The sequence below is a fragment of the Corythoichthys intestinalis genome, chromosome 8, assembly GCF_030265065.1.
Source record: "Corythoichthys intestinalis isolate RoL2023-P3 chromosome 8, ASM3026506v1, whole genome shotgun sequence".
Lineage (NCBI taxonomy): Eukaryota > Metazoa > Chordata > Actinopteri > Syngnathiformes > Syngnathidae > Corythoichthys > Corythoichthys intestinalis.
The window spans coordinates 43870022-43895397 of NC_080402.1; the positions used below are offsets into that span (position 1 = coordinate 43870022).

Sequence of the window (25376 nt, forward strand, 5' to 3'; positions counted from 1 at the left end):
CTCATCTTTTCGTCACAACCAATCGCCTAGGAAACATTTCTTTTCCCAAACATGTCGCCCATGAAGCTGTGTGTTCCTGGTGAGTTTCTTGACGTTAACCTGTCTTTATAATGAACACGTTAACATATATGTGTAAATGTTTGCTATATCAGTAGCGTGGAATCTCTACAGACTGTATTTGTAGCCGATACTATTTGAAAGTACACGTCAAACGAAACGAAAGGGGTAAGCCCAGCAAAATTCAGCTACCACGCGTTGGATGGTTTGTGGGACGACTACTATCGGAATTCTAAGTATTCACGAGTGTACGTCAGTGTTATTACGTTCAACAGTATGTATATACATGCTTTTTTTGTTTGTTGTTTTTATTTAGAGTTATGTTACTTCTTGGGGTGTGGATTATTGACTTTTACTTTCCACGGATGTGTTCAGCAGCAGCCCTGCCCATCGCCCCAGGCAGAAGAACCACATTCCTTTGTTGGATTTAGTGAAATTTTTATTTATAAGGTAGTTAATTTTTAATAAGACGGGAAAAAACGTCAGTCAGTGATGGCCAGACAGGGGCAGTAAATTTTCTCTACTGACCTAAACATAATCAAAATCTAAGTTAGAACACCCCCCCCCCCCCCCCCCCATTAAATTGTATCAATTTATTCCAGTTTACATTCCTATTATCGTAGCGTGTTTTTTTTGCTGCATTGCTGCACTCCTTTCAGCAGTGAATGTGGATGTTAGTTTAAATTACATCAACAAATCTATCTTGGCTTTATTTGGACTGTCACGGTTATGTGCAGTTATGTTGCATTGTTGTGTAAATTACAGAGGTGTGGAAGTGACGATCATAAAGACAGTTGTTAAAAGTATTTCTGTTACCATCATTGAGCTACATGACAAATAAAATATAGGTGCAAATTGACACACAATTGTTAAATGAATGTCAATAATTAAAACTGAATACTGTATTATCCTTCTGAAGGCTGACTGTTTGACAAAGCACTTGTAATACTATTATTAAGGTTAGCAAATTATTATAGTGTTTTGACCAGTCATTGCATACTTATGAAAACCTCTTCTGCTACTAGTAACGAATCCAATGAGGCTAGTAAGATGTGAAGTAGAGGTGCAATCGATTAATCGACAACTGATCGATTAGTGAATTAATCGACAACTATTTTGATAACCGATTCATCGTTTAGGACCTTCTTCAACTTATCTAAATTCTTGAAATGATCAAATATTTATAACTTCTCAGTTGTAAATATTATCAGATTTCGTCATAATGTTTTTGTTAAATCAAAGAAGTATGAATGAAAATCTGTTTTTACTTTGGAAAACAACAATTCACATTTTTGCCAATTTTCGAATATCATAGTCTAAACTAGCATCTTAATGCTGCAACAACTAATCGATTAATAAATTTGTTGCCGAGAATTTGATAATCGATACAGTTAAAGGAAATAGTCATCTATTTTGTCTTCATTGCTACTTGCATCATGTCAAAAACAACATCAAGGGTAAGTTGTGAAGGTAATTGCAAGAAGTGACATCCGATTGTTTAATTAATCGTCCGATTATTCGATTATGGAAATAATCATAAGTTGCAGCCCTAATTTGGAGCATTTTGACGTTTATTCATGCTACTGGGAAAGAATCTCAGCTGTATAAGTGACGTTGAGACTAAAACTAAAACTTAAAAGATTTATGTGTTTAACAAGTAGTTTCTTTAAGCAATGAATTTGTAAGAAAACATAAATTGACGTCAAATGTGTAGGCATTCTTGTTTTTGTGGTTTCATCAATTCAGTTTATCTGGTCTTGATATGATACATGCCACTCTTTTAGGGTTGAACGATATTGGAAAAAACTTATATTCCGACTTTTTGGGGGTTTGCGATTTATTGCGTTATATATTGCAATATTTAAAACTAGAATTTTCAGCAGATGACTTGAATAGCTTTGTTTGGGAAGACTTTGGTTGACTGACCATGACTACATTGTTTTCATATAATACAGTTTACTCCAGGCTAAGGGTCTTCATCTGTGAATTATGAAGATTGATGTATGTAAAAGGAATCCAGAAGGCCACGTCTCTGCACACTTGCTGCTTTTATGAAGCAAAAGAAAAGTTTATGTGTTCAAAAAAACAAAAAAACAAAAAAAACAATTGGACGCCCTGCAATAGGACTATTGCGCATGCAGATATCGCGATCGTGATGGCGATGTTCAAACGATATATTGTGCAGGCTTACTACACTCTTTACACCTTAATCTCATTTATGAGACTTCTCAGTCACTGTGCATTTTTGTTTTTTTTTTCAGGTGATAAACTTTGCAGTGCAGAAGACTGTATACCTGGAACAGGTGTATACCTGCGACATGGCTACATTTACTCCTCGCTTGCAGGCTACGTGCTCAAGAAGAATGAAGGCGAAGAGGTGAGGACTGAGGCGGGTTATGAGTACGTAGTTTGACAAAGCTACAGAGAAATGTTGACGTGGGAGAGCATGTCACGGATTTACTCGAGTGATGTCTTCAGGCTAAGTATTTATACAAACAAATACGATTCATTCTTTGTTTTTTGTATTGTGTTCTAGTTACCAGTCATCTCTGTTGTTAGAGAAACGGAAACCCAATTACTGCCAGATGTCGGCGCAATTGTCACTTGTAAGGTAATTAAAGGTGACCTGTTGCTGTTGATTGTTTATACTGTATGTTGTCATGTGTCAAAATGGGAGGTATCTGTCATTGCTTTTAACAAATGCATACATGTACATTCATGTGCATCAAACACTAATTGCGCGCCAATCAGCACACACAATGCAATCTGTGAGAGGCCATTATAATAAGACATTATTTTTAGTTTTTTCCCTTCGCACATGCTTGATATGTTTGAACTTATTAAAACACACTTTCAAAAGTATTTCTTCGTGTATGTGCCAACTCTCACTTGTGTGCTTCTTTAAAGGGATCCACGGATAGAAAGACTTGTAGTTCTTAAAAGAGAACGTTATTATGAATTAAAATAATTTGATATTAAAACCCCTCTTGATGTTTTCTTTTTTATACAACTTGTAATATTAGTTTAACTAGTTGATCACTAGGGATGGGAATCGAAATCCGATTCCAATTCAGAACCGGTTCCGAATGTTTCGAGGCCTCGACATCACAATGAAAAAGCCTTAACGAGCCCTTTAACGATCCCTAAAGACACATATTGCGTCGTGACGTGTCTTGTTGTCCAAACGCATCAAACTAGCATGGCGCCAAGAACCACTCGCTCCAAAGTTTGGCTACACTTCACCAGGAAAAAGGGTGAAAATGAAAGGTTACGATAGTTTAGCACGAGCGTTGCCGCCGTAAACATAACATTGACGTAGGTTCGAACGCTCGAAAGTGTGTCTTCACTTCACGAGGAAAAATTACAACAAAGCGACTTGCAGTCATTGCGAGATGGAAATAACTGCATCGGGAGGGAATAGACTGCACTGTCCTCACCGAGACGCTAAGGCTCAGTCCTGGCTATAGACCCTACCCACGTGACGTCACAACTCCGCTCTCCTGAATGGTACCGCCCAATTGTCCGTCAAAACATAGTGTTAACCTGTTACGGCTACGTACATTCCTCCTATTTACGGCGTGTTTTTCTGCTCCTTAACATTAATAATCAAAATGGTGAAGGCGTGTGTGGCTGTTGGTTGCACTAACAGAGAAGATGGAAGGAGAGACTTGAAGTTTTACCGTATTCCGAGGGATCCAAAGAGGAGAGCGAAATGGACGGCTGCAATTCGACGTGAAAACTGGGCACCAAAAAATCACCACAGACTATGTAGTAGTCCTTTTATATCCGGTAAGATGCATTTAAGATATACTTAGAGGGTTTTGGGCTGACAAATAACCACAATTAAGATCATTGCTAGGCTAATCGCCGACAACATACACGTATGTATGTAGTGAGAGTGCTATCGCTAAACCATATAAACATTAAAAGCCTTAACTCCATTGACAAACGACATGAAATACATTAGACCTGACAGTGGATGTTAGCAATAACAAAAGATTTTGAATTGAAAATTTCGTAACTCACCTTTCCAAGCACAAGATAGATTCCTGCCGAATTTTCGTGGACGAGGACCTGTTTCACCCAACCAGCAACGAAGTATTTATAAGCCTCCAAGCTCTTGAAGTTTTTCAAATTTTCGTGAGAATAGGCTGATTTTGTGTGGACAAGATAATTGTAAATATCAGCGTAGCAGATGTCAGGCAGACAGGGCGAAGACAGTGAGTCGAAAAACATCGATTTGGGCATCAAATATGGATCTGGCGACTGTATAGAACGAAGCTTTTCCACATAACGCCTTTTATGCAACACATCCAGTGAGTTTACGGCATCAGAAAGCACCGGGTCTTCCATGAAATGCATTTTAAATTCCTCGATCAATTGAAACCAATGCCAATACAGAGACAAAATGACGGACAAGTGGGCGGAACCATACAGCGAGCACGTGGTTTTGTGACGTCGGTGGGTAGGGTCTATACAGCTAGCTAAACTCCCAAATGACGATGCAGAAGACGTTGGTATAATTTGCTGACTTTATTCAACCATCACTTGAAACTAAAAATAGAAATGAAACAAATCAATTTCGTCCCCAATAACAAACAGGTTCGCATCAACGTAAATCAGCGATGATTAGCTGCTAACACAGTCATACCAAACAGTTAGCATGCGTTCGCTAGCATTAGCACATCGTTTAAACCACTACACAACTGGATTTAAGTGTCTGATCGCGAGTGGAAACACACAACAACAACACAGAAGATGATACATACAGGCGTTGGCTCTGTGGGTATTTTACAAACATTAACAAAGAACATAGGCTCGTGGCAGTGTTTCCCTTTTTCACTAACTCGCTCACTGGCTTGGATGCGGCATTTCTTCTTCTTCGCGCTCTTCTTCGCGTGAGGAAGCGCAAGGGCGCCACCACTTGAGCGTGAAAGCGCCATAAAAACTAAAAGGCATGCATTTCAATATACTGGTAAATAAAAACAGGGGTCCCCAAACTACGGCCTGCGGCTCAATATTTGGTCCGGCCCCCTTAACAATTCCAGAGAGCATTTTGAATTTTTTTTGTTTTTTTCTCCCTCAGTAGTGTTATTTATTTCCTGGCCTTTTTCAGTGAATAACTCAGAGAGGGTTATTTTGTTATTATCTATTTAATTAATAGTGCTATTATTATTTATTATTATTATTATATTATATTATTATTTTTATTTTATTTACTTTTGTTCCGTGAAGAATCCACAGAGGGTTATTTGATTGTGGCTTTCTGAAAAACAATGATTTTTTTACATTTCGCACTCCTGCAATCGTCACACTTTTTCTGTTACAAACTGACCCCGGCCTCTCATCAGAGAAGGGAAAAGTTATTTGGCCCTCACAGGAAAAAGTTTGGGGACATTGCCAAAGGCAGAACAACGACCTATATGACAAAATATACCAATATTTTTTTATTTCTATTAGAAAAATGTTTCAGTAAAATGTTACAGATTCTTGTGCATTTGCCACTTATTGCCACAGTTAACATTGAGGCTTTGGGCCTCTTTTGACCTCATTGTGAGTTTGTAAGGTTGTGACTTCTGATTAAACAAACTTGATGCCAATCAAAATGTTTGTTCTTCTTTTTCCCGAAATTAGAATCGATAAGAGAATCGATAAAGAATCGACTCGTTAAGCAATATCGATAATGGAATTGGAATCGTAAAAATCGTATCAATTCCCATCCCTATTGATCACCATTGTTTTTGACGTCGCAGGGTGGTGACGTCACATGGGTACGCTGTCAGGCTTCCAGAGTATGACTATTGTGACATAAACATGTAATTTGTTTAACCCTTTCAATTTGAACCCGAGAGGAATATTAATGAGCATGACAGCATTGTTGATATTTCACAAAATGAACAGCAAAAGAGAAATGAACAGGAAAGACACAATGAGACGAGAGTAGGGGGAAAAAATCAAGTGTTCTGCCAAAATGTGCTACACTGGCGAAATTTCCAATGTACTACTGTGCGCTTTTAGCTTGTTTTGTTTAGATGTATACAGGCAGAACATCCTAAAGATGCCTTAAGAAAATATTTAAACGTATTAATATCAAACCGGGATTGTTTAACTATACTATGCGACAAATGTGATCAACAATCTGCTTTAAATCTACCACAAGAAAACAATGCTTAAAAGTATGAAAGGGAAACACATGCAAAAGTATTTTAAGGCAATGAAAAGGTAATAAAAGACTCAATAAAAAGACAAATAGTAAGTACTCGCTGCTTTCAACCGATGAGCGCATGTGTTGGACGTCTCGCCGCGTAGATGGAATTGCAGCAACCCGGAAGTATTCGTCGATTGACAGTGACAATCTACGTCATCAGGCAGAGCATCCATTGCACGCTTAAAACATGGCGCCCTCTGTAGGTCCAAACATGTGCTAAATATTATAGATTTTTAAATCAATGGCAAAAAATTATGTGTTTCTAATAACTTAATAAAAGAGAACAATTGTGTCTTATTAGAGCCTACCAGTGTTCAAATCCGAGGTTCCCTGTAAGTGTAATTTTGCACTGAAATTTTAAGTTATGTGTAAAACTGACACACAAACCATAATATATTCAAACATAGTTTTAAACACTAAGATGTTCAACCAAAATATATTCATTTTATCTGATGAATCTGGTAATTTAATGTGTAAATGCACTCAGTGTTTAATTTTAACTATTGCATATGTTTGTACATCAGTGTATTATTAAAGACTAGCATGGCCTTTTTCTTTGGTTGGACAGGTAACTAGTATCAATCCCAGGATTGCCAAGGTCCATATCCTTTATGTCGGCTCCACACCGCTAAAGGACCGCTTCAGAGGAACTATCAGGTACATCCAAAGTGAACTTCAAATTATATAATCAAATCCTCATTCACTACATAGTGCATATATACTCTTATTTGAACCTTTAGAAAAGAAGATGTGCGGGCAACCGAGAAAGACAAGGTTTGTTCAAAGACAGTGGTATTATACACTATGTCATTATTTAATATAAGATGCTAAATGTATTCTCCTTTTGTTCTCTGCAGGTGGAAACGTATAAATGTTTTAGACCTGGAGACATTGTCCTTGCGAAAGTGGTATCCTTTTTTGTGTCTGGGTGTGTGTGTGTATTTATAATGTATTTTAAGAATTCACGTACAGTGATGCCTCGCTACTTCGCGCTTCAAACTTTGCGCCCTCAGTCCATTGTGTTTTTTTTATTTTTTATTTTTATTAAAAATAAATATATAAATACAGTGGTAGCTGGTCATACGATCGCATCGACATATGATCCTTACGACATCCAACTCAAAATTTTACTAGTCATTTGTGTCAATATATGACGACATGCTCGAAATGCGACGATTTATTTGACAGCATCGCAATGTTATTGTTTTCCTGCAAGACAGTAAAACATGGCGGATTTTCTTGTGAGAGAAATCAACATGGATCCAAGAAGGTTAGTGCAGGTGGTGAAAATTTGAAAGGTGATGCTAAGCATTGAAATTAAGATGAAAATTATGGAAAAATATGAGTGTGGTGTGCGCGTTATTGAACTGGCTCGACAATACGGCAGGAATATATCTACGATCTCGACGGTCCTCCGACGACCTCTGTTCGCGAGTCTTTGTAAGTTAAGGTGACAGTTATTATCATTGTAGAATTGGCAAGGAAGTCGCCAGCTTCGTCAGGTTTTTAATCATTCATTTCAGAACTTGTGCAACACAACACGGTTATTGTCCGCCATAGCCGACACAACAACATGAAAACAAAAAAACTCTTCCGCGCCTCTCTCACTCTATCGTCAGTCACATTGTGTGGTCAGGAACAGCATGCAAAACACAACCGCCACATTATAACCTGATTCGTTACATATTATTATTATTCCGATTTGTGTTTACATTGCTATTTGTTATTGTACCAGCAGTAGGTCTTAAGGATTTACCATAGGTCTTTGGGCTGTGGAACGAATTAATCGAATTATAATGTATTCTTATAGGAAAATCCCGCTCGACATACATAACTGTTAAGTTGTACGGTTTCTGCGTTATTTGTACAAGTGAGCACTGATTTTTAAATGTGTAGCCCGTATATTCAAAATCTGTACATTTTTTGTGCATTACTTTTTTTTCCGCTCCGTTCGGACTTTGTCTCCGTTTCGGCAATGAGACAATGTGCGTTACGATGCGTTACTACATTGGATGAATTACGCGAGAAAAGTCAGAGACACTGAGAGAGAAGAGTGTTTGTTTTGAAGCTGTAGCAAACGCGATGCTAGGCTAGGTGGCTCCAATATTTCCTGACTGTAGCCAACAGCCTACAATCTACGCCTAGGTATCACATGCTTATAGAACTACATGCAAAATGACAGACGTCGGCGTTAATAAACAGCTGCCATTTTGAAGCAGTAGACTTCTTAGAAAGGCTGTTTTAGTGAACCTTCTTAGTGAACCTAAGTATTTTGTTTTATCTAAAATACTCCTAAATCGGCAAAATCTTGACTTGAATCTATCTTTATATAATGAATCAGTTTTAAACTTTAACAAGTCGAAAGTAGACAGAAGGGAACTAATGCAAAAACGGTAGCAATTTTAACACTTTAACAGTTGATTCACAGCATTAAACGATTTCCAAACATAGCAAAGGTTACTGTTTTTTTTTTTTTAATGAAAAAAAAAACATGAAAGGTAACACCATTTACTTTGCCAAGTAACTAATTACTCTTACATTCAGGTAACTGAGTTACTAACTCAACTACTTTTTGGGAGAGGTAATTTGTAACTAATTAATTACTTTTTAAAAGTAAGATTAACAACACTGGACATAAAGATGAAGTCTGCAGAATGAAAAGTGATGAAAGCGGAGATTTTATTCTGGCAGTTTGTTGCCGAACACAATTTGCCTGCAACTATTGCTGATCACTTCTCAGAATTAGCACAAAAAAAAAAAAAAAAATGTTCCCTGACTCAAAGATTGCATCGGTAAGTTAATTTTATCAATTGACCTTTTTAATTTATATTATTTAGTTTATAATTGGACACGGTAATGAACTACCTTCAAGTCAAACTGGATTGCGAGCTGAAGTGCAGCCATCAAGAAATGATAGAAATTGCTGTAAGTGCTACATACAATTACAAAAGTCGCTGTTAAATTATAGTAATCATGATGTAGCTGAAGATATTTATTGTTCTTTGATTGCACCAGGTTATATGTTGCAATATTACTAATAAATTCATATTTTAAAAATTGAGTTTTATTTTTGTTTCATATTGCACGCTGTATACAACGTTGTAAGATTAGTCACCAATTTGTAAGGGCGTACTCACTATTTGTAAGATTGCCAACGGCCTCGGGTTGACAGGTATGGACATATGACCATTTCAACTTACAAACCAGGTCCTAGAACAAATTAAATTTGTATGTAGAGGTACCACTGTACATTATTTTATTTAAAAATCATAAGATATATGCATAGATGTACAAATTATTCTTTTATATACATTATATATATAAAATCTCATTACATTTGCAGTGCTTAAAAAACATTAAAATATACAAGGTTTTTTTTTTTTATATTACTTTGGGGGGTGTCTTATATGTATCTCTTTTCAATGCTGTTAAATCTGAATCAATATAGTGAACAATGTGTTTTTTTAAATAATACTTATATACGCGCCGCCTCTACTTCACTGATTTTCGCAAGGGGAAGGGGTTGAGGTCCCCATCAACCGCGAAAAACGAGGGATCACTTTATTGTTTTAGTGGTGTGGCTTTAGAATCGGTCGCAATTATAATATTGCTGATCTGATTGAGACTATAGTCAATCCTTGACCTGGACTGACAGATTTCTCTGGGTGATGTGCAGTCGAACTACCTCCTCACTACAGCTGAGAATGAGCTCGGGGTGGTTGTGGCCCATAGTGAAGCAGGTAAATGTTATGAAACATGTAGTGAATAAAAAGATGTCTGCAGCATTTTTTAAACACATGCAACCATGTAATTATTTTCTTTTGTTTTGTCATTGTGGTGCAAAGGTGTACAATTGCATTATAATCTTTGCAATAATTTTAGCCAATTTTAACCCACTGCGTACACACCCAAAGTGATTTTCAAAATATGAGGCCACACACAACAATGAAAATAGCTAGTTCGCTTTGGTATAGCAATAATATTGTTGACTTTGTTTATACTCTTAATTGGGTAAAAGACTTCTATACAATTGATTCCTAACTATCACTGGAAGTTATTCAATTTCTGATCAAAGGTTCGAAAAGTATTTTCTTTGAATCTTTATCGGTAGATGCCAACCTTGTAATAACTGTGTATGACTAACAATTAAATGCTCTTCCACAAGATGGCAGAAGGTACTATAAACCTGTTGTTATTCTTAAAACAAAAAGTGGCTTTTTGTCAGTGCATCATCCTTGAGTTCAGCTGAACCCAGGTTTTATACTGGGGAAGTCGATTTGTGAGTGAAGACAATCATGAATTACTTTAGGAGATATGCTGTAATTTTTTGCTCAATCACAGCCTCACAGATAGGAAGGTACTGTATCTCAGAATTTGGTGATATCAACTTCAAGTAGTTGAGGCTACTACAATCAATTTTTAGTGTTTTTTTCTGCTATTTATTCCAATATTTAAATTTGTCAAAATTGTAATCTGCAAAAATAAAATGCTGGGTAATTGCATGAATACTTCTGGACCAGACTATTATACAGTGTGACGTTACCTACTGTACAGCCTCTTCTTTTGTAATTTAATCACATTTGTCATTTTTCCCTGTAAACTCTAGGTGCACAGATGGTTCCGATCAGCTGGTGTGAGATGCAGTGTCCACTGACACATTCCAAAGAGTTTCGCAAAGTGGCAAGGGTCCAACCAGAGTATTTGCAGGCATGATAAATGTGACACCCCCCCCCCCCCCCCCCCCCCCCACACACACACACACAAGGAACACACAGCTTCCCTCTTTCCTGATCCTGGGTGACTGAGGAACCTTCCTATATTGAGGCTGGATGATGCTCTTTGAAGATTTGCTCTGCACGTTTTGTTAGGGTATCATCTCGGAAACTTCACGTTGCTGGTTACATGACCATAAGACCTCAAGGTGCATCTTTCAGTATGAACTGCAGTAAGGAGCAATTTCACCTGAATGATGTTGTACTTTAAGAATGCCCCAGTGCGTTATTCAGTTTTAATTTCCTGGTGCTGATTTGCCCCACAACACATCTGCTTCAATTTCACTGAGCAAAATTGTTTCCCAGCACATTATGAGCCTACAAAAAAAGCAAGCAGGAAGGTTTTTTGCAACAAATGAATATTTTTCTGTCTTATTATAAATGTCAAGAATGAAATAAAATGAGAATGTTAATCTAAAACAAACACTAGTACTTATTTGGATTCCTACAGGTTACAACTAAAATTTGAGACCAGATTCTTAGAAATGAATTCAATGCCAATTCAGTTTTTTGGTTTAAAGTATCATTCGAGACATGATGAATGCTGGCATTTTTTTTAAATCAATGACAACATAATAAATTGGCTAAATTCATATCGAATTAGTGATTTCTGGGTGCCATTTTGATGCGATTGTGCAAACTACTGTATGCTTGTTAATAGACATGTGCAGATTACTGGTTTCAAGGTATACCGTGGTATGAAAATGTCACGGTTAGAAACCGCAAAAAATTTCCATCATACCGGCCCTACGGTATTCGCTATTTTTTCACGTCCAAAAATGCAGGGAGAAATCCCTCATTTGCAGCTGTAAGGCTCAACCTTCCCCCACCGGTTGTTGCTCAGTATCAGTGAGTCAACTGTGCTACACCACGGCTGGAGAAGGTGAAACTCCTGAACTCCCCCCACCCATCGAAAAAAAAACTAAATCACCGGTATGGGAATACTTCAGCTACAGAAAAGTTACAGATGGCTGGGGCTTAGAGGAGGAGGGCCAACTTACATGAAAAACATGTTAGCGGAAGGTGGCTGCTGAGGAGGCAATACTTCCAATATGATTTCACATTTATACAAAATTAAAGGTTAGTAAACACTATTTTGAACATTTCCCACCAGCTATGAGAGTTAACTCCAGCGTGTTTAATGTGTCTAGCGCTGGTGAAACGTGTTTTCTCTCTTGTAACTGTGTGTGTTGAAAAAGTGTATAACGTAAACATGATAGGAATCACACCCGTGCTTTTTATGGAAAATCATTTTTGTTCTGATGGTAATGTGGAGCTGTGGCTGTGGGTTTACGCTCACCTAAAGGACTGCATTTATTTTAGTTTTATTTAGAATATACACATTTTCTAAATTTTCTAATATGTTTCTAAAAATAAACCATTCAATGGGATTTTTTGTTTTGTTTTTTTAACCCACATCTCGGTAACATATTTTAGAGCTGTAATTGCAATACCGTGAAATTTTTGTCATCATACCGTCAGAACCTCATACCGGCACGTGCCTACTTTTTAATCAAGATTGCATGTAAAATTTAGTTCCTAAAGGATTGTCATTTTGGAAGTGTGTGCTATCCAAGAGCGATGATGTATAAAATATGACTAAATTCAAAATTTCAACAACAACAAAAAATTCAACCTAGTGTCGGTCATATAAAGAAAATTTACTGTCAGGGTAAAAAAATTATTTTATTTGCGAGAGGACTAAAACAAGACCTACAGAGCAGGGTTCAGTCATCAAAGCGCACAGATCGACATGTATTGATGTCAATCGAAAATTTTTTGGATGGTTTACTAAAACCGAGTCCTGCACCTCTGCTGTTAAAGTCTATTCTGCGTGAGTGGGCGCGTTCAAACTCTCCCAGGAGTCCTTGTTGTAAATGCTCCTGTGCATCCTTGCCAAGTGCCATATTGTGCTGCGCCGCACCAGGAGCGGCAGCCGGTTTGAAGTCTTTCTTGAAGCCGCCCATTAACCTGAGGAACTTCAGCTGCTGATGTGAGCTTTCAAACTGAGCGGTGCTCCACTGACCGAAACCCTGAGGACATACACAATGACTGCATTACAAGTAGATAGCAATAAAAACTACTTGATTTTTACTCATACACTTGGAATTTGCAGATAAATTCGAACACTGCTATGACATGATAGCTTTCATTGCAACATCTGTCTTAGGATACAATTGTTGTGCTCTTTGGTTAATGTGGCACAAAAAAAAAAAAATCCCAAGAATGAAGGATCACTGACTGAAAGTTTGTCCGCTTGTTGAGGCTGAGAGGCGTTGTCTATGTCAAGCTGTAAAGCCTGCCGTCTTTCCTGTGAAAGAGCACAACACTAGATCAATATTGCAGTGACAAGATCATTTGGAATGTTCTGACCAGATCCAGCCCATTCTGATCGAGATTCTATTCCGAATGAGAGGGGTGGTTTATGTCTTGTGATAATCCAATCCGTGTGCATGAAAACTTTTTATGCCAAAATTTTGGACCAAAACGTCTTTGCTGCGCATGTGATGTCACTACAGGAAGTCTCCGAGACGCATGCTTTTATTTTGGCACAGGAAGCGTAGAACTGGTTGTACTTCCGCACGTGAGAGCATTTACACACCGGCCATCCCACACACACACACACACACACACACACACACACACACACACGAGGAAGAGTGCAGCGGAGTGAGGAAGTGAAAGCTTGCGCGCACATTTGTTGCTTGTGAAGCATCCAGAGGCGATGACTGTATATAACCCCTTTTGTACTGTTTATTGTGCATTTTCAATTGTGGTCAAATACCTGGGCCGAGTTTATGTGAGTGTTTTGATGATGTGCAGACGCTAGCTGATACATGCTAATTGTTTGTTATTGCTGTATAAGCAGCTACTTGTAAACACAAATTTGAATTGTTGTTATTTTAGTTTCATTCTGCAAATGTTGATGTCATGAGCAGCTGAATAAAGTCAGCAAACCACACGGACATCTGACATCGTCATTTCGGAGTCTAGCTCGCTGTCTAGCTAGGACGTAGCTCCAACGTACAGTTGTGGTCAAAAGTTTACATACACTTGTGAAGAACAATGTCATGGCTCTCTTGAATTTCCAGTTATTTCTACAACTCTTGATTTTTCTCCGATACAGTGATTGGAACAGATACTTCTTTGTCACAAAAAACATTCATGAAGTTTGGTTCTTTTATGACTTTATTATGGGTTAACAGAAAAAGTGATCAAATCTGCTGGGTCAAAAATATACATGCATGTATCTGAAAAAGCGAATCATTGACTTGAACAAGTCAGGAAAGTCACTTGGAGCCATTTCAAAGCAGCTGCAGGTCCCAAGAGCAACAGTGCAAACAATTGTTTGTAAGTATAAAGTGCATGGCACTGTTTTGTCACTGCCACGATCAGGAAGAAAACGCAAGCTATCACCTGCTGCTGAGAGAAAATTGGTCAGGAGGGTGAAGATTCAACCGAGAGTCACCAAAAAGCAGATCTGCCAAGAATTAGAAGCTGCTGGAACACAGGTGTCAGTGTCCACAGTCAAGCGTGTTTTGCATCTCCATGGACTGAGAAGCTGCCGTGCAAGAAGGAAGCCCTTGCTCCAAAAGCGGCACCTTAAGGCTCGACTGAAGTTTGCTGCTGATCACATGGACAAAGATAAGACCTTCTGGAGGAAAGTTCTTTGGTCAGACGAAACAAAAATCGAGCTGTTTGGCCACAATGCCCAGCAATATGTTTGGAGGAGAAAAGGTGAGGCCTTTAACCCCAAGTACACCATGCCTACCGTCAAGCACGGTGGTGGTAGTATTATGCTGTGGGGCTGTTTTGCTAACAATGGAACTGGTGCTTTACAGAGAGTAAATGGGATAATGAAGGAGGAGGATTCCCTTCAAATTCTTCAAAATAACCTCACGTCATCAGCCCGAAGATTGGGTCTTGGGCGCAGTTGGGTGTTCCAACAGGACAATGACCCCAAACACACATCAAAAGTGGTAAAGGAATGGCTAAATCAGGCTAGAATTAAGGTTTTCGAACGGCCTTTCCAAGGTCCTGACTTGAACTTGTCGACAATGCTGAAGAAACAAGTCCATGTCAGAAAGCCATCAAATTTAACTGAACTGCACCAATTCTGTCAAGAGGAGTGGTCAAAGATTCAACCAGAAGCTTGCCAGAAGCTTGTGGATGGCTACCAAAAGCGCCTAATTGAAGTGAAAATGGCCAAGGGACATGTTACCAAATATTAGCGCTGCTGTATGTATATTTTTGACCCAGCAGATTTGATCACTTTTTTCTGTTCACCCATAATAAAGTCATAAAAGAACCAAACTTCATGAATGTTTTTTGTGACTAAGAAGTATCTGTTCCAATCACTCTATCGGAGAAAAATCAGAGTTGTAGAAATAACTGGAAACTCAAGAGAGCCATGACATTATGTTCTTCACAAGTGTATGTAAACTTTTGACCACAACTGTATGTGTTTCTGTTATTCTCTGAGCGAGCAGAACATGGTATGCGCAAGACTAGGGATGTCCGGATCACAAATTTTTGCACCCTGATTTTGAGAATCTGCAGATACAGAGTCCCAATCTGATACCGAAAAAAACTTTTAATTGAACGAAAATTCCAAGCATGTCACAGGACTGTACCTTACACAGTACGTTCGCTTTTTACGAGAGTGTGTCAGAGTACAAAACGTATATGGTGGAAAACACTCAGCTGACCTGAAGTTCTGCTGTGAGACCCCCAATTTGGCCAAATTTCAAAATTGTGCTATATGCATGTGTGATACATCATTAGAAAGCTTAAAATCTCAATTTTCTGTGGGTAGAAAAAATTTGAACAAGAGGGCATTTAAAAAAAAATAAATTTAAACCTCTAAACCGTAACTCGAGGTGAGAGGATAAGACAGCATAATTAAAGACACCTTGTTTTTAACGAGATATTATCACGTACTTACATTGCTTCGATCCATAAACTCCATGTAGCATGTCTCACCGAGTGTCAAGACACAGCAGTGAATGGCCAGAGCCGGGCTTTTGGGAGATTTTATGGGTGAAAAATGGTAATATAACAAGGGTTGCAATGCATAAATCGCCCACATCAATGAGTGTGAGATTTCTTTTTCAAATACCCTTTTAAACATTATTTTTCAATTTTTCTTTGTTTGGATCGATTATTTATCATCTAAAATATCGAGAAAATGCGGCAGTAACAAAAAAATTAATCAAATTAAGCCGTAGTTATGAGGTTAATATCCATGACCTATTTACAGACACTATTTTTTCATTGTGAAGTAATTTGTTTAAAAGTTTAAAATATGTGAGTGAACAATTTTATAAAGTATTTTTAAAACTAAATATTAGACCTCAATTCATGATTCTAAGCTAAAAATGATTGACATTTCGAATGATAATTACCTTTTTATGGCTGGGTTGAAACAAAAACGGTAGCACATTGTCTGTAAATGGGGGTCTCCAGGGTAAAACAGACAAATTAAAAATGGTTCGGGGGATTAATGCGCCATGAAACTGCTATGGTAGCATATACACATATTGTTCTATCAAACACAACGGTTCTTTTCTTCTACAGCAGTTTATTTTAAAGAGGGGTACAAGAGCAGAAACTGCTTTTTCAGCCTTTTCTGCGTTTTCCGCCATATATTTTTGGCAATGCCTTTGTATTAGTAGGGGTGTACGATATCCATTTTTTTGAAACAGATACCGATTTCGATAACTTCCTGCTCCTCAAAGCGGATACCGATAACCGATGATAAATATATAATTTTTTAAATGTATAACCTGAGTTTTTGAACACCTGGAGGTTTAAAAAAATAAAACAAAAAAAACTAGTGGTGGATTCAACATAGATTTGCCTTTGATCACACCAGATGTTTCATAATGACATGAACAAAACAGTGCGTTTCACTTCTGCACTGCCCGACAGCCAGCTAAGAATGAATGCACTTCCATGAACCACAAGGCTTGGTCTTTTCTTGCTTTTATGGGAAGACACTCGTCCTAATATTGTGAAAGTACAACAGAAAAATACACATATTCAATACTCAATATACAACAAACTGCACAATACACTTATATACACAACTATTATATGTATAGCATAGCACACTAGCTTGAGCTACTAAAGCATTGGCTGGCTTCTATAACACAACTTATGAAGTTCTGTACATATGACCCTTCACCACAGAAGTAAACATATATTGCACAACCATATGTTATAGTAAACATAAAATACTTACATATATTTCCGAGGCGGGAAACGTAACAGAAAGCATTCACGACTGTCAATGCTACCGCTAGACACCGCAATGTGTAAGTGATTGAACCAAACTACTGTAACAAAAAACAGATGCAGTGAATTATTCTGACCAGCAGGTGGGAGCAATGCCCCGCAAATGGTCAACTGATTTCCCATACTAGTGCGTAAACTATAAAGCCACAACAGTACATATTATCGGTCCTATTATAAATGTTATTGGATTTATCAGGATGACGTCATAATTCCTATCATCGTGCACCAGTAAATTCTAGATTATTTTGTTACTTTTTAGCCCAGAAAAATATAAATTTGGTCTGAAAGATATTGGGAAAAAAATAATATATATCGCAGGAATCTTAGTTTGGAGACACCTAATGGTCAATAAGCATAATTGCTGTGTCGTGACCAGTTGTTGTACAAAGGCAGAAGGCTTGTACATTCATTTTGAAGGCAACATGCATGCATTGGCCCAAAACCGATAATTCAAAAACCGACGCCAATGTTATCCAATATCATTTTGAAATGCTAATAATGGCTGATATTATCCGCTACCCGATAATATCGGACAATTCAAATAAATTATGTTTAAAAAAGTTTTTTTTTAACAATCAAGTTCACATAATTTTTAATGCTTCGGACATTTACTTTAATGTTTTTTTATTGCTTTTTGATGCCTGAATTTTGACAAAATACATTTTATGACTTTTAATGCTTTTTAATGACCCGCATAAACCCTGAAAATGAACTGCCAGTCACTGGAATGTGGGACTTCCAAGCAAAACTAGATCATGCTTCAACACAAATGCAGATTTTTACCTGGTTGATGGTAACCTCATCAGTGTTTCCGGTCTTCGCTGACAAAAAGACCACTTCTGCTTCGGAAGTATGCTGAAACAAAATCTGGCTTAAATAATCATATCAATTTCAAACAAAAGACACACTCATTACCTGGTTTTCCAACTCTTTGCTAAGTTTCTTCTTCTTTATTTTAGACTTTTTCCCCGAACTTGAATCGGATTCCTCAGCCTGTATGTCCCTCTGAACAGACGACTTTTTCTTTCGCTTGCTTTTCTTGCTCGATTGGCCGGTTTCGGTCTCTTCACTTTTAGGTTCTTCGACTTTGTGTTTTTTCTTCCTAATCGATTCAGTTTTTTCTTCTGCCCCAAGATTGAAGGACTTCCTCTTCTTGACCTTTTCTCCTTTTTTCTTTCGTTTCGTCTTACCTTCCTCTTCGACAACCTCTTTGTTTGGAGATGTCTCTTCCTTCTGTGTTTCTTCAGGTTCTTCATTGTCCGGTGAAGGTTTCTTCTTCTTCTTCAGCTTCTCCTCGTCTGCCTTTTGTCCATCTGGTGCTTCTGCAGTTACTTTATTCTTAGCTATTTTAACAGTTTTCTTCTTTTTTGTTATAGTCGATTCACCCTCTTCAGCAACATCTCTTTTCCTCTTTGTCTTGTGTTTAATGTTCTTGTGCTCGTCTTCACTCTCAACAGGTATTTTTTTCTGTTCTTTGTTTTTTCGGGACACCTTTGCTTTTGCCTCTGTTGTAATATTGTCATTTTGAATTTGTCTCACCTCATCTTTAACTTTTTTCTTCTTACGTTCACTTTTTTCATCCATTTTCTTTTTCTTTTTGATAAATGCACTGTCATTTGTAACATCGGAACCATTCGTAAGAAGCGCGTCTTTTTTTGCTTTCATGGCTTTTTTCCCCACTTTCTTGTTGTCAAGACCGACTGTTTCATGTTTAATGTGAGTTTTAGGTGACTTTTTGCCATTCTGAGTTCCCTCTTTTCTGTCAATGAGCTTTTTCTTTTCTTTTTTGTCATTTACATTTGTAATATCAGCACTTTCTTCTTTAGTTTTCTTCTTCTGTTTCTCCTCAATCCCAACTTCTGCTGAGTCCTCTTTTTTTCTCTTCTTTTTCTTTTCTACACTCCGTGGGACATCGTCAGCAACCGTCGGGGTGAGAATTTTTGGAGTAGAGGTTAGTTTTTTCTTGGGTTTCTTGCCTTTCTTTTTAATGTTCTCATCTGTCACATCCTTATTCTTAATGCTCATTTTCTTGTCAGAACTTTGCACAGCAGCGCACTTGGGTTTTGGCTGGGGAGGAAAATGTGATTATCGGTTCAAATTCAATAATTGGCACTTGATTACCACTCAAGTCATAAACGCATTTGTGTGCATCACCAACCTTAGAATGCGGTTTCGGGAGAGATTCTAGATCAATGTCTCTTTGCAGAGCAAGTCTCTTTGCCTATTAGGGAACACAATTAAAGTTAGTCCAACTAAGTATTGATAACTTTTTTTCTTCCCTCTTGCTTTTATTCCCCGTCCCCCTCTTTCGTATGTCCTCTTCAGATGCTTTCACACAGAGAATCGGAATCAGAGCGTCCTTATAGAATGAAAAAAGTATAAATAACATAATTAGGCATGTGCCGATTGCCGGTTTCAAGGTATACCGCGGTATGAATACGTCAAGGTTTCAAAACCGCAAAAGTTTTCAGTCATACCGTCCCTAAGGTATTAGCTATTTTTATTTCCCAAAAATGCATGGAGAAATCCCTCGTGTGCAGCTGCAAGGCTGAACCCTCCTCCACCGGTTGTTGCTCAGTGTCAGTGAGTCAGCTGTGCTACACAATGGCTGGAGGAGGTGAAACTCCTGAACTTTTTCCCCTCATCAACGAATATGAAATTGTTGGTATGAGAATACTTCGGCTACAGAAAAGTTACAGATGGCCACGGATTAGAGGAGGGGCAACCGATATGTAAAACATGTTTGCGGAGGGTGGTTGCCAAGGAAGCAATACATCCAATATGATTTCGCATTTATGCAAAATTAAAGGTTAGTAAACACTGTCATGAACCCACCAGCTACTAGAGTTAACTCCAGCGTGTTTAGTGGGTCTAGCGCTGGTGAAACGTGTTTTTTTTCTCTCTAGTAACAGTCTGTGTTGAGAAAGTGTGTATAATGTAAACATGATACGAGTCATACGCATGTGCTTTTTATGTAAAACAATTCAATTATTTTTGTTCTGATGGTAATGATGTTGAGCTGTGGCTGTGGGTTTAGGCTCACCTAAAGGACTGCATTTATTTTAATTTTATTTAGAATATTTTTTTTTTTTTTTTCAATTAATTTTAACGTACACATTATACTTATGTTCCAATTTGCTAATATGTTTATCTTTTTTTTTTTTTTTTTTTTTTTTAAAACCTGTCCTGTTCAGCTGTTTGACACGGAGAATTGAAGTCTAAGTGCCCGGTTGGTTTGAACACTTTTAATGTTTCACATTGAGAGTATGACATACTCCCATTGTGATCATTCAACATACCTCGTTTATTATGACAAAGCAGCCAACAGGAAAGAGTTATGGGGGGACAGAAGAAAAGAAACACAAGAAAGAAAAGAAACACAAACAACAACAAGAAATATACTGAATGTCTACATTAACTACTAATATGTTGGTGCTATCGTCAGCTAGATGTATTTCCGGTTGACACCATGTGGGGGCCCTCTTGACCGGGGAGGGAGGGTGATAGGGGTGGGGGAGTCTATAAACTAAGTGATTGAAAGGGGTAGAGTGTAAACGAATTAGCTCTGTGATCTAGAACCCAGTAATTGTGTGAATTCCTTGTGAGTGTAAGCCCGTTGGCGACCGACCCTACGCCGCCCCATCGCCTATACCGGCACCGGGACCCCCCACCCGAGCGCGCCCTATCACATCCAGTCGCACGCGAGCCCCACCAAGCACGCGACAGCCACACAGACGAGCGGAGACGCCCCGCAGGCGCCAACCCGCTTATACGTTTTGAATAATAAAAATCCTGTTCAATGCGAAAAAAGTTTGTTCATATTAAGCCTGAACGATATATCGTTTAAACATCGCCATTGCGATGTGCGCATGCGCAATAGTCCCATCGCAAGGACATGCGATATATATATATATTTTTTTAAATCCACAAAATTTTGTTTTGGGAAGGGAGAGGGAATGAAAGAGGCTGAGCGGAGACAGCCTCTCTCTTTCCCTCCACCTCAGCCGTCATCGGCCCCTCCCCCTGCTACAGTGGAGTGGAGGGAGGATGGGCCGAACAGCTGAGCGGAGGAAGGAGAGGCCGTTCTCAAACTGAAAGCAAAACGGAAGGAAAGGAAGTGATAGAAGACTTTCCCGAAAAGAAAATCGACATCCGAAATTTGGAAGTATTTTGGCAATCGACAAGACAATAAGGAACAAAAACCAGCCCTGTCGACAGACTGTCTCACCATAGTTACCTCAACAAGAAGTAGTACGTCGAACATGTTCGACCATTTGAAACGCAAGTATCTATGCATTCCTGGTACGAGCTCCCAATAAGAGAGGCTTTATAGTACAGTACAAGTGGTAAAATCGTTACGTGCCAACGTTTTTGTCTCAAGCCCGTAATGATGGATAAACTAGTTGTCTTGGCCAAAAATCTATGAGACCCAGTTGAGAATTGCAGAGAAGGTGGTCTATATGCAGACAAATACATAACACAGCTGCAGGAATGTCTTTTCTTCTTTTTATTCATGTGACAGCTATCAGAAACGCAGGAAATTTGGGAGTTAAAATGGTTCTGTTATTCATCACAGTTATTCAGTTCAATTATTTACAAGTTCAATTGAGTTTCTGTTTCTTTTATATTTAAATTTATTGTAAATTGAGCTTTTGTTTCTTTTATATCTAAATTTTTTGTAAATTGTATTTTTCAAATAACTATACTGTATATAGTACACATATTCATTCATTCATTCATTTTCCATGCCGCTTTTCCTCACGAAGGTTGCGGAGGTGCTGGAGCCTATCCCAGCTAACTACGGGCAGTAGGCAGGGGACACCCTTAACTGGTTGCCAGCCAATCACAGGGCACAAGGAGACATACAACCATTCACGCACACACTCATCCCTACGTACAATTTAGAGTGTTCAATTAGCCTACCATGCATGTTTTTAGGATGTGGGAGGAAACCGGAGTTCCCGGAGGAAACCCACGCAGGCATGGGGAGAACATGCAAACTCCACACAGGAAGGCTGAAGCCCGGGATTGAACCCTTGATTTCAGAACTGTGAGGCGGACGTGCTAACCACTCAGCCACCGTGCCGCCAACTACACATATATTTTTTATATTTAATATTTTTGTTTCAAGATTTTTACAACTTTGTTGCTGTTTTGCAGTTTTATATTTGTTATATTTTGTGTAAACAACTCAGGGGACTAATGCACTTGCACTTTTATTTAAGTTCAAATATGTTTCCTACTTTGTTGTTGTTTTACTGAGGTTTTTATTTATTTTTATAGTTTGTGAACAACTCGGGACTATTGTACCTGCTCTTTTATTTGTCATATTTAATATTTTTGTTCAAATATGTTTACAACTTTGTTGTTATTTTACAAATAAGTTTTTATTTATTGTTATATTTTGTCAACAACTCAGGGGACTAATGCACCTGCTCTTTTATTTGTCATTTAATGTATGGGATGGCTTCCTGGATCCCCTTCATACAGCAATCTTCATCATTCACAAATTAAACGGTATTATATGAATACACTGTGGTCATGGTGTGTCATCCAAAGTATTTCCAAACAGCTATTCAAGTCATCTAGTGAAATTAACATATATAATTTTTTATTTTTATTTATTTTTTATTTTTTTATATCGCAATATATCGCAAACCACCAAAAAAATCGCAAAAATAGTTTTTTCTAATATCGCTTAGGCCTAGTTCATACTGCAATTATTGACATGCAATAGTATGTTTTAATAACTTTATTCTGAAAACATAGCCAACACTATTGATTGCATGGGTCATCGATGATTTTCATGTGTGCATATGTTGTTTTTATTGGCATGCTGTCCAATTGACTCGCACTAGCTTAGCCATTCCGGAGCCCTGATACTAACAAATAACTAACAAACTACACGGAATTTGTTGAAATCAAATCCACTGAATAATGAAACCCTCGCTAACTCCTAGATTAAGCTTGATGTCAAAAATCCTGAACTTCCTCTTTAAGGTGAGGATTATTATTGCCGTAACATCGGCAAAGAAGTCGCCAGCTTCGTCAGGTTTTTCATCATTTATTTCAGAACTTGTGCAACACAACACAGCTACTGTCCACCACAGCCGACGCCAACAACAACAGAACAAGAAAAGTGAAAATAAAAACGGACCTAACTATGTCGTCAGGCACACAGAGCATTAGGAACAGCATGCAAAACACAACTGCCACATTAGAACCCGATTTTTTGCATAAATTATTATAATAATTCTGAAATGTATTTATAATGTATTTGTTTTGCTATGTGTAACTGTTATTTGCAATTGAACCAGCGGTATTTATTAAGGATATCGACCTACAAACCAAGTCCTGGAAAGAATTAATTTTGTATGTAGAGGTACCTACCAGTGTACTGCCTTTTAAAACAATTTAACCATGGCATTTTATGGATATACTGTATTATCAATTCCACTATTTACAAAGATTTGGTATCTTTAAGAATAGCACTTTTAGAACAAATCATCCATAAAACAATGCCAAATTTGAAATATTAAAAAAGAAAAGAAAAAAAAACTCAGATGTATCACAGTATTTCCCCCAATTTTTGATGTTCAATTCTAGCCAACTAAACCGCAGACATCTATCACATTTCACGCTAACTTGTAAGTGTTCTATATAACATTGAGATTCATTTATTCAATAAATTACCTTATTAATGACATCAATCTTGCGGTTTGTACGTGGAGTCCTTTCAGAAATAAAGATCACTTCGTCAGGATCGGTCTGGAATGAATTCATGAATGGAAAAAAAAATATCCAGTTTTGCTAATTTTCTGACTCCGGTCGAGGAAGACATGAAAGTTAAAATGCAGTTTATTCATTGTGAATATTGCAAAAACACTTTGAATACAACAGAGAGCAAACCGCATTACAGTTCTGCTCATGACTGGACACAGACGACCATGAAGCTAAAATTAACAACACTCAAACACGCAATGCGCCGTGGAAATAGTAGATAAATGCGCAAATCTAAAGGGATTACAAATGTGGATGTATGATAGTTTGACTTACTTTGCACACTTTATTCATTCACGTGTGGGTAAAAGCGCTTTCCGACCCGGAAGTATTTATTTTGCTTCCGTTAAAGACAATGAAACACGTAGCGATCATATATTTATATACAGAGCTAGATGCCAGCTGCGCGCTGTGAGCTGTCGTCATTTGTCAGCCATTTTGTGTCAGTGCCATTCGATGAATTTAACATTACTATATAGTCAATTGAGCGTGTACTTTGAAATAGCTCAATTCCAACCGCTTTTCAAATGTATTTAAGGATAATTTATGCAGCAAAATAGCAAATCTTTAATCTCCTTATTATTTTTTATGAACATAAACTGTCATTTGAACAGTAGGCCTACTGATACAAAAAAGTTGACAAGGTCAAGTATAATTTTGAAGTGGCATGAATAAATAAATGAACGAACGAACGAACGAACAAAGGAAAGAACGAACAGACAAATGAATGATCAGTAATTATGTTAATCGTCTTTCATTTTCACATTGCTTGCAGTACGTAGATGCGAGTAACAAAGAGTGGTGGGTACAGTAGCCAAAACCTTTACTCAAGTAAACGAAGCATTACTTTAAAATAATATTACTCAAGTAAGAGTAAAAGTACTCATCCAAAAATGTACTCAAGTACAAGTAAAAAAGTATTTGGTGAAAAGAATCCCCAAGCAATGAGTAACATTGTGAGTAACTGCTTATGATGTTTAATTTTTTTTTAACAATGTAAACAATAAACATTTTTTTTCTCAGCACAAAGTTATCTATAAGAACTGTTGTTATTATTAAACTTGGAAGAAGAATCACAATTATTTTTATAGCCCTTTACAAAAACCCGAGATGCCCTCTAACTGCTTTACAGCAAAGCAAAAATACAGTTAATAATTAAAAACTATAACCTACTACATTACCACATTAAGCCAAAGACATACATACCAAAAAACCCTTGAATCCTGGCGAGAGAAAAAAAATACAGAATTGAAGCATCATTC

General features: G+C 37.7%; 2 protein-coding genes across 3 annotated transcripts; one reads left to right on the forward strand and one right to left on the reverse strand.

Annotated features, from left to right (window-relative positions):
• exosc1 (exosome component 1) lies at positions 1-14054 on the forward strand. Its single transcript, XM_057844036.1, has 8 exons — positions 1-79; positions 2319-2434; positions 2594-2668; positions 6834-6922; positions 7006-7039; positions 7123-7173; positions 9921-10005; positions 10872-14054. Exons 1-8 carry the CDS (start codon positions 52-54, stop codon positions 10976-10978), a joined length of 585 nt encoding a protein of 194 aa, XP_057700019.1. The 5' UTR covers positions 1-51; the 3' UTR covers positions 10979-14054.
• On the reverse strand, positions 12525-24574 carry knop1 (lysine-rich nucleolar protein 1). 2 transcript variants are annotated; one of them, XM_057844035.1, is made up of 7 exons: positions 24391-24574; positions 24028-24067; positions 19493-19555; positions 18250-19401; positions 18118-18189; positions 13280-13348; positions 12525-13070 (listed from the first exon to the last, which is right to left on the reverse strand). In XM_057844035.1, the coding sequence occupies exons 4-7, from the start codon at positions 19357-19359 to the stop codon at positions 12765-12767; spliced, it is 1557 nt and encodes a 518-aa protein (XP_057700018.1). In that variant the 5' UTR covers positions 19360-19401; positions 19493-19555; positions 24028-24067; positions 24391-24574; the 3' UTR covers positions 12525-12764. The 2 variants fall into 2 exon arrangements, with proteins under 2 accessions (XP_057700018.1, XP_057700017.1); XM_057844034.1 differs by having other exon boundaries at positions 12526-13070; positions 24028-24102.
• Positions 24575-25376: the final 802 nt, after the last annotated feature.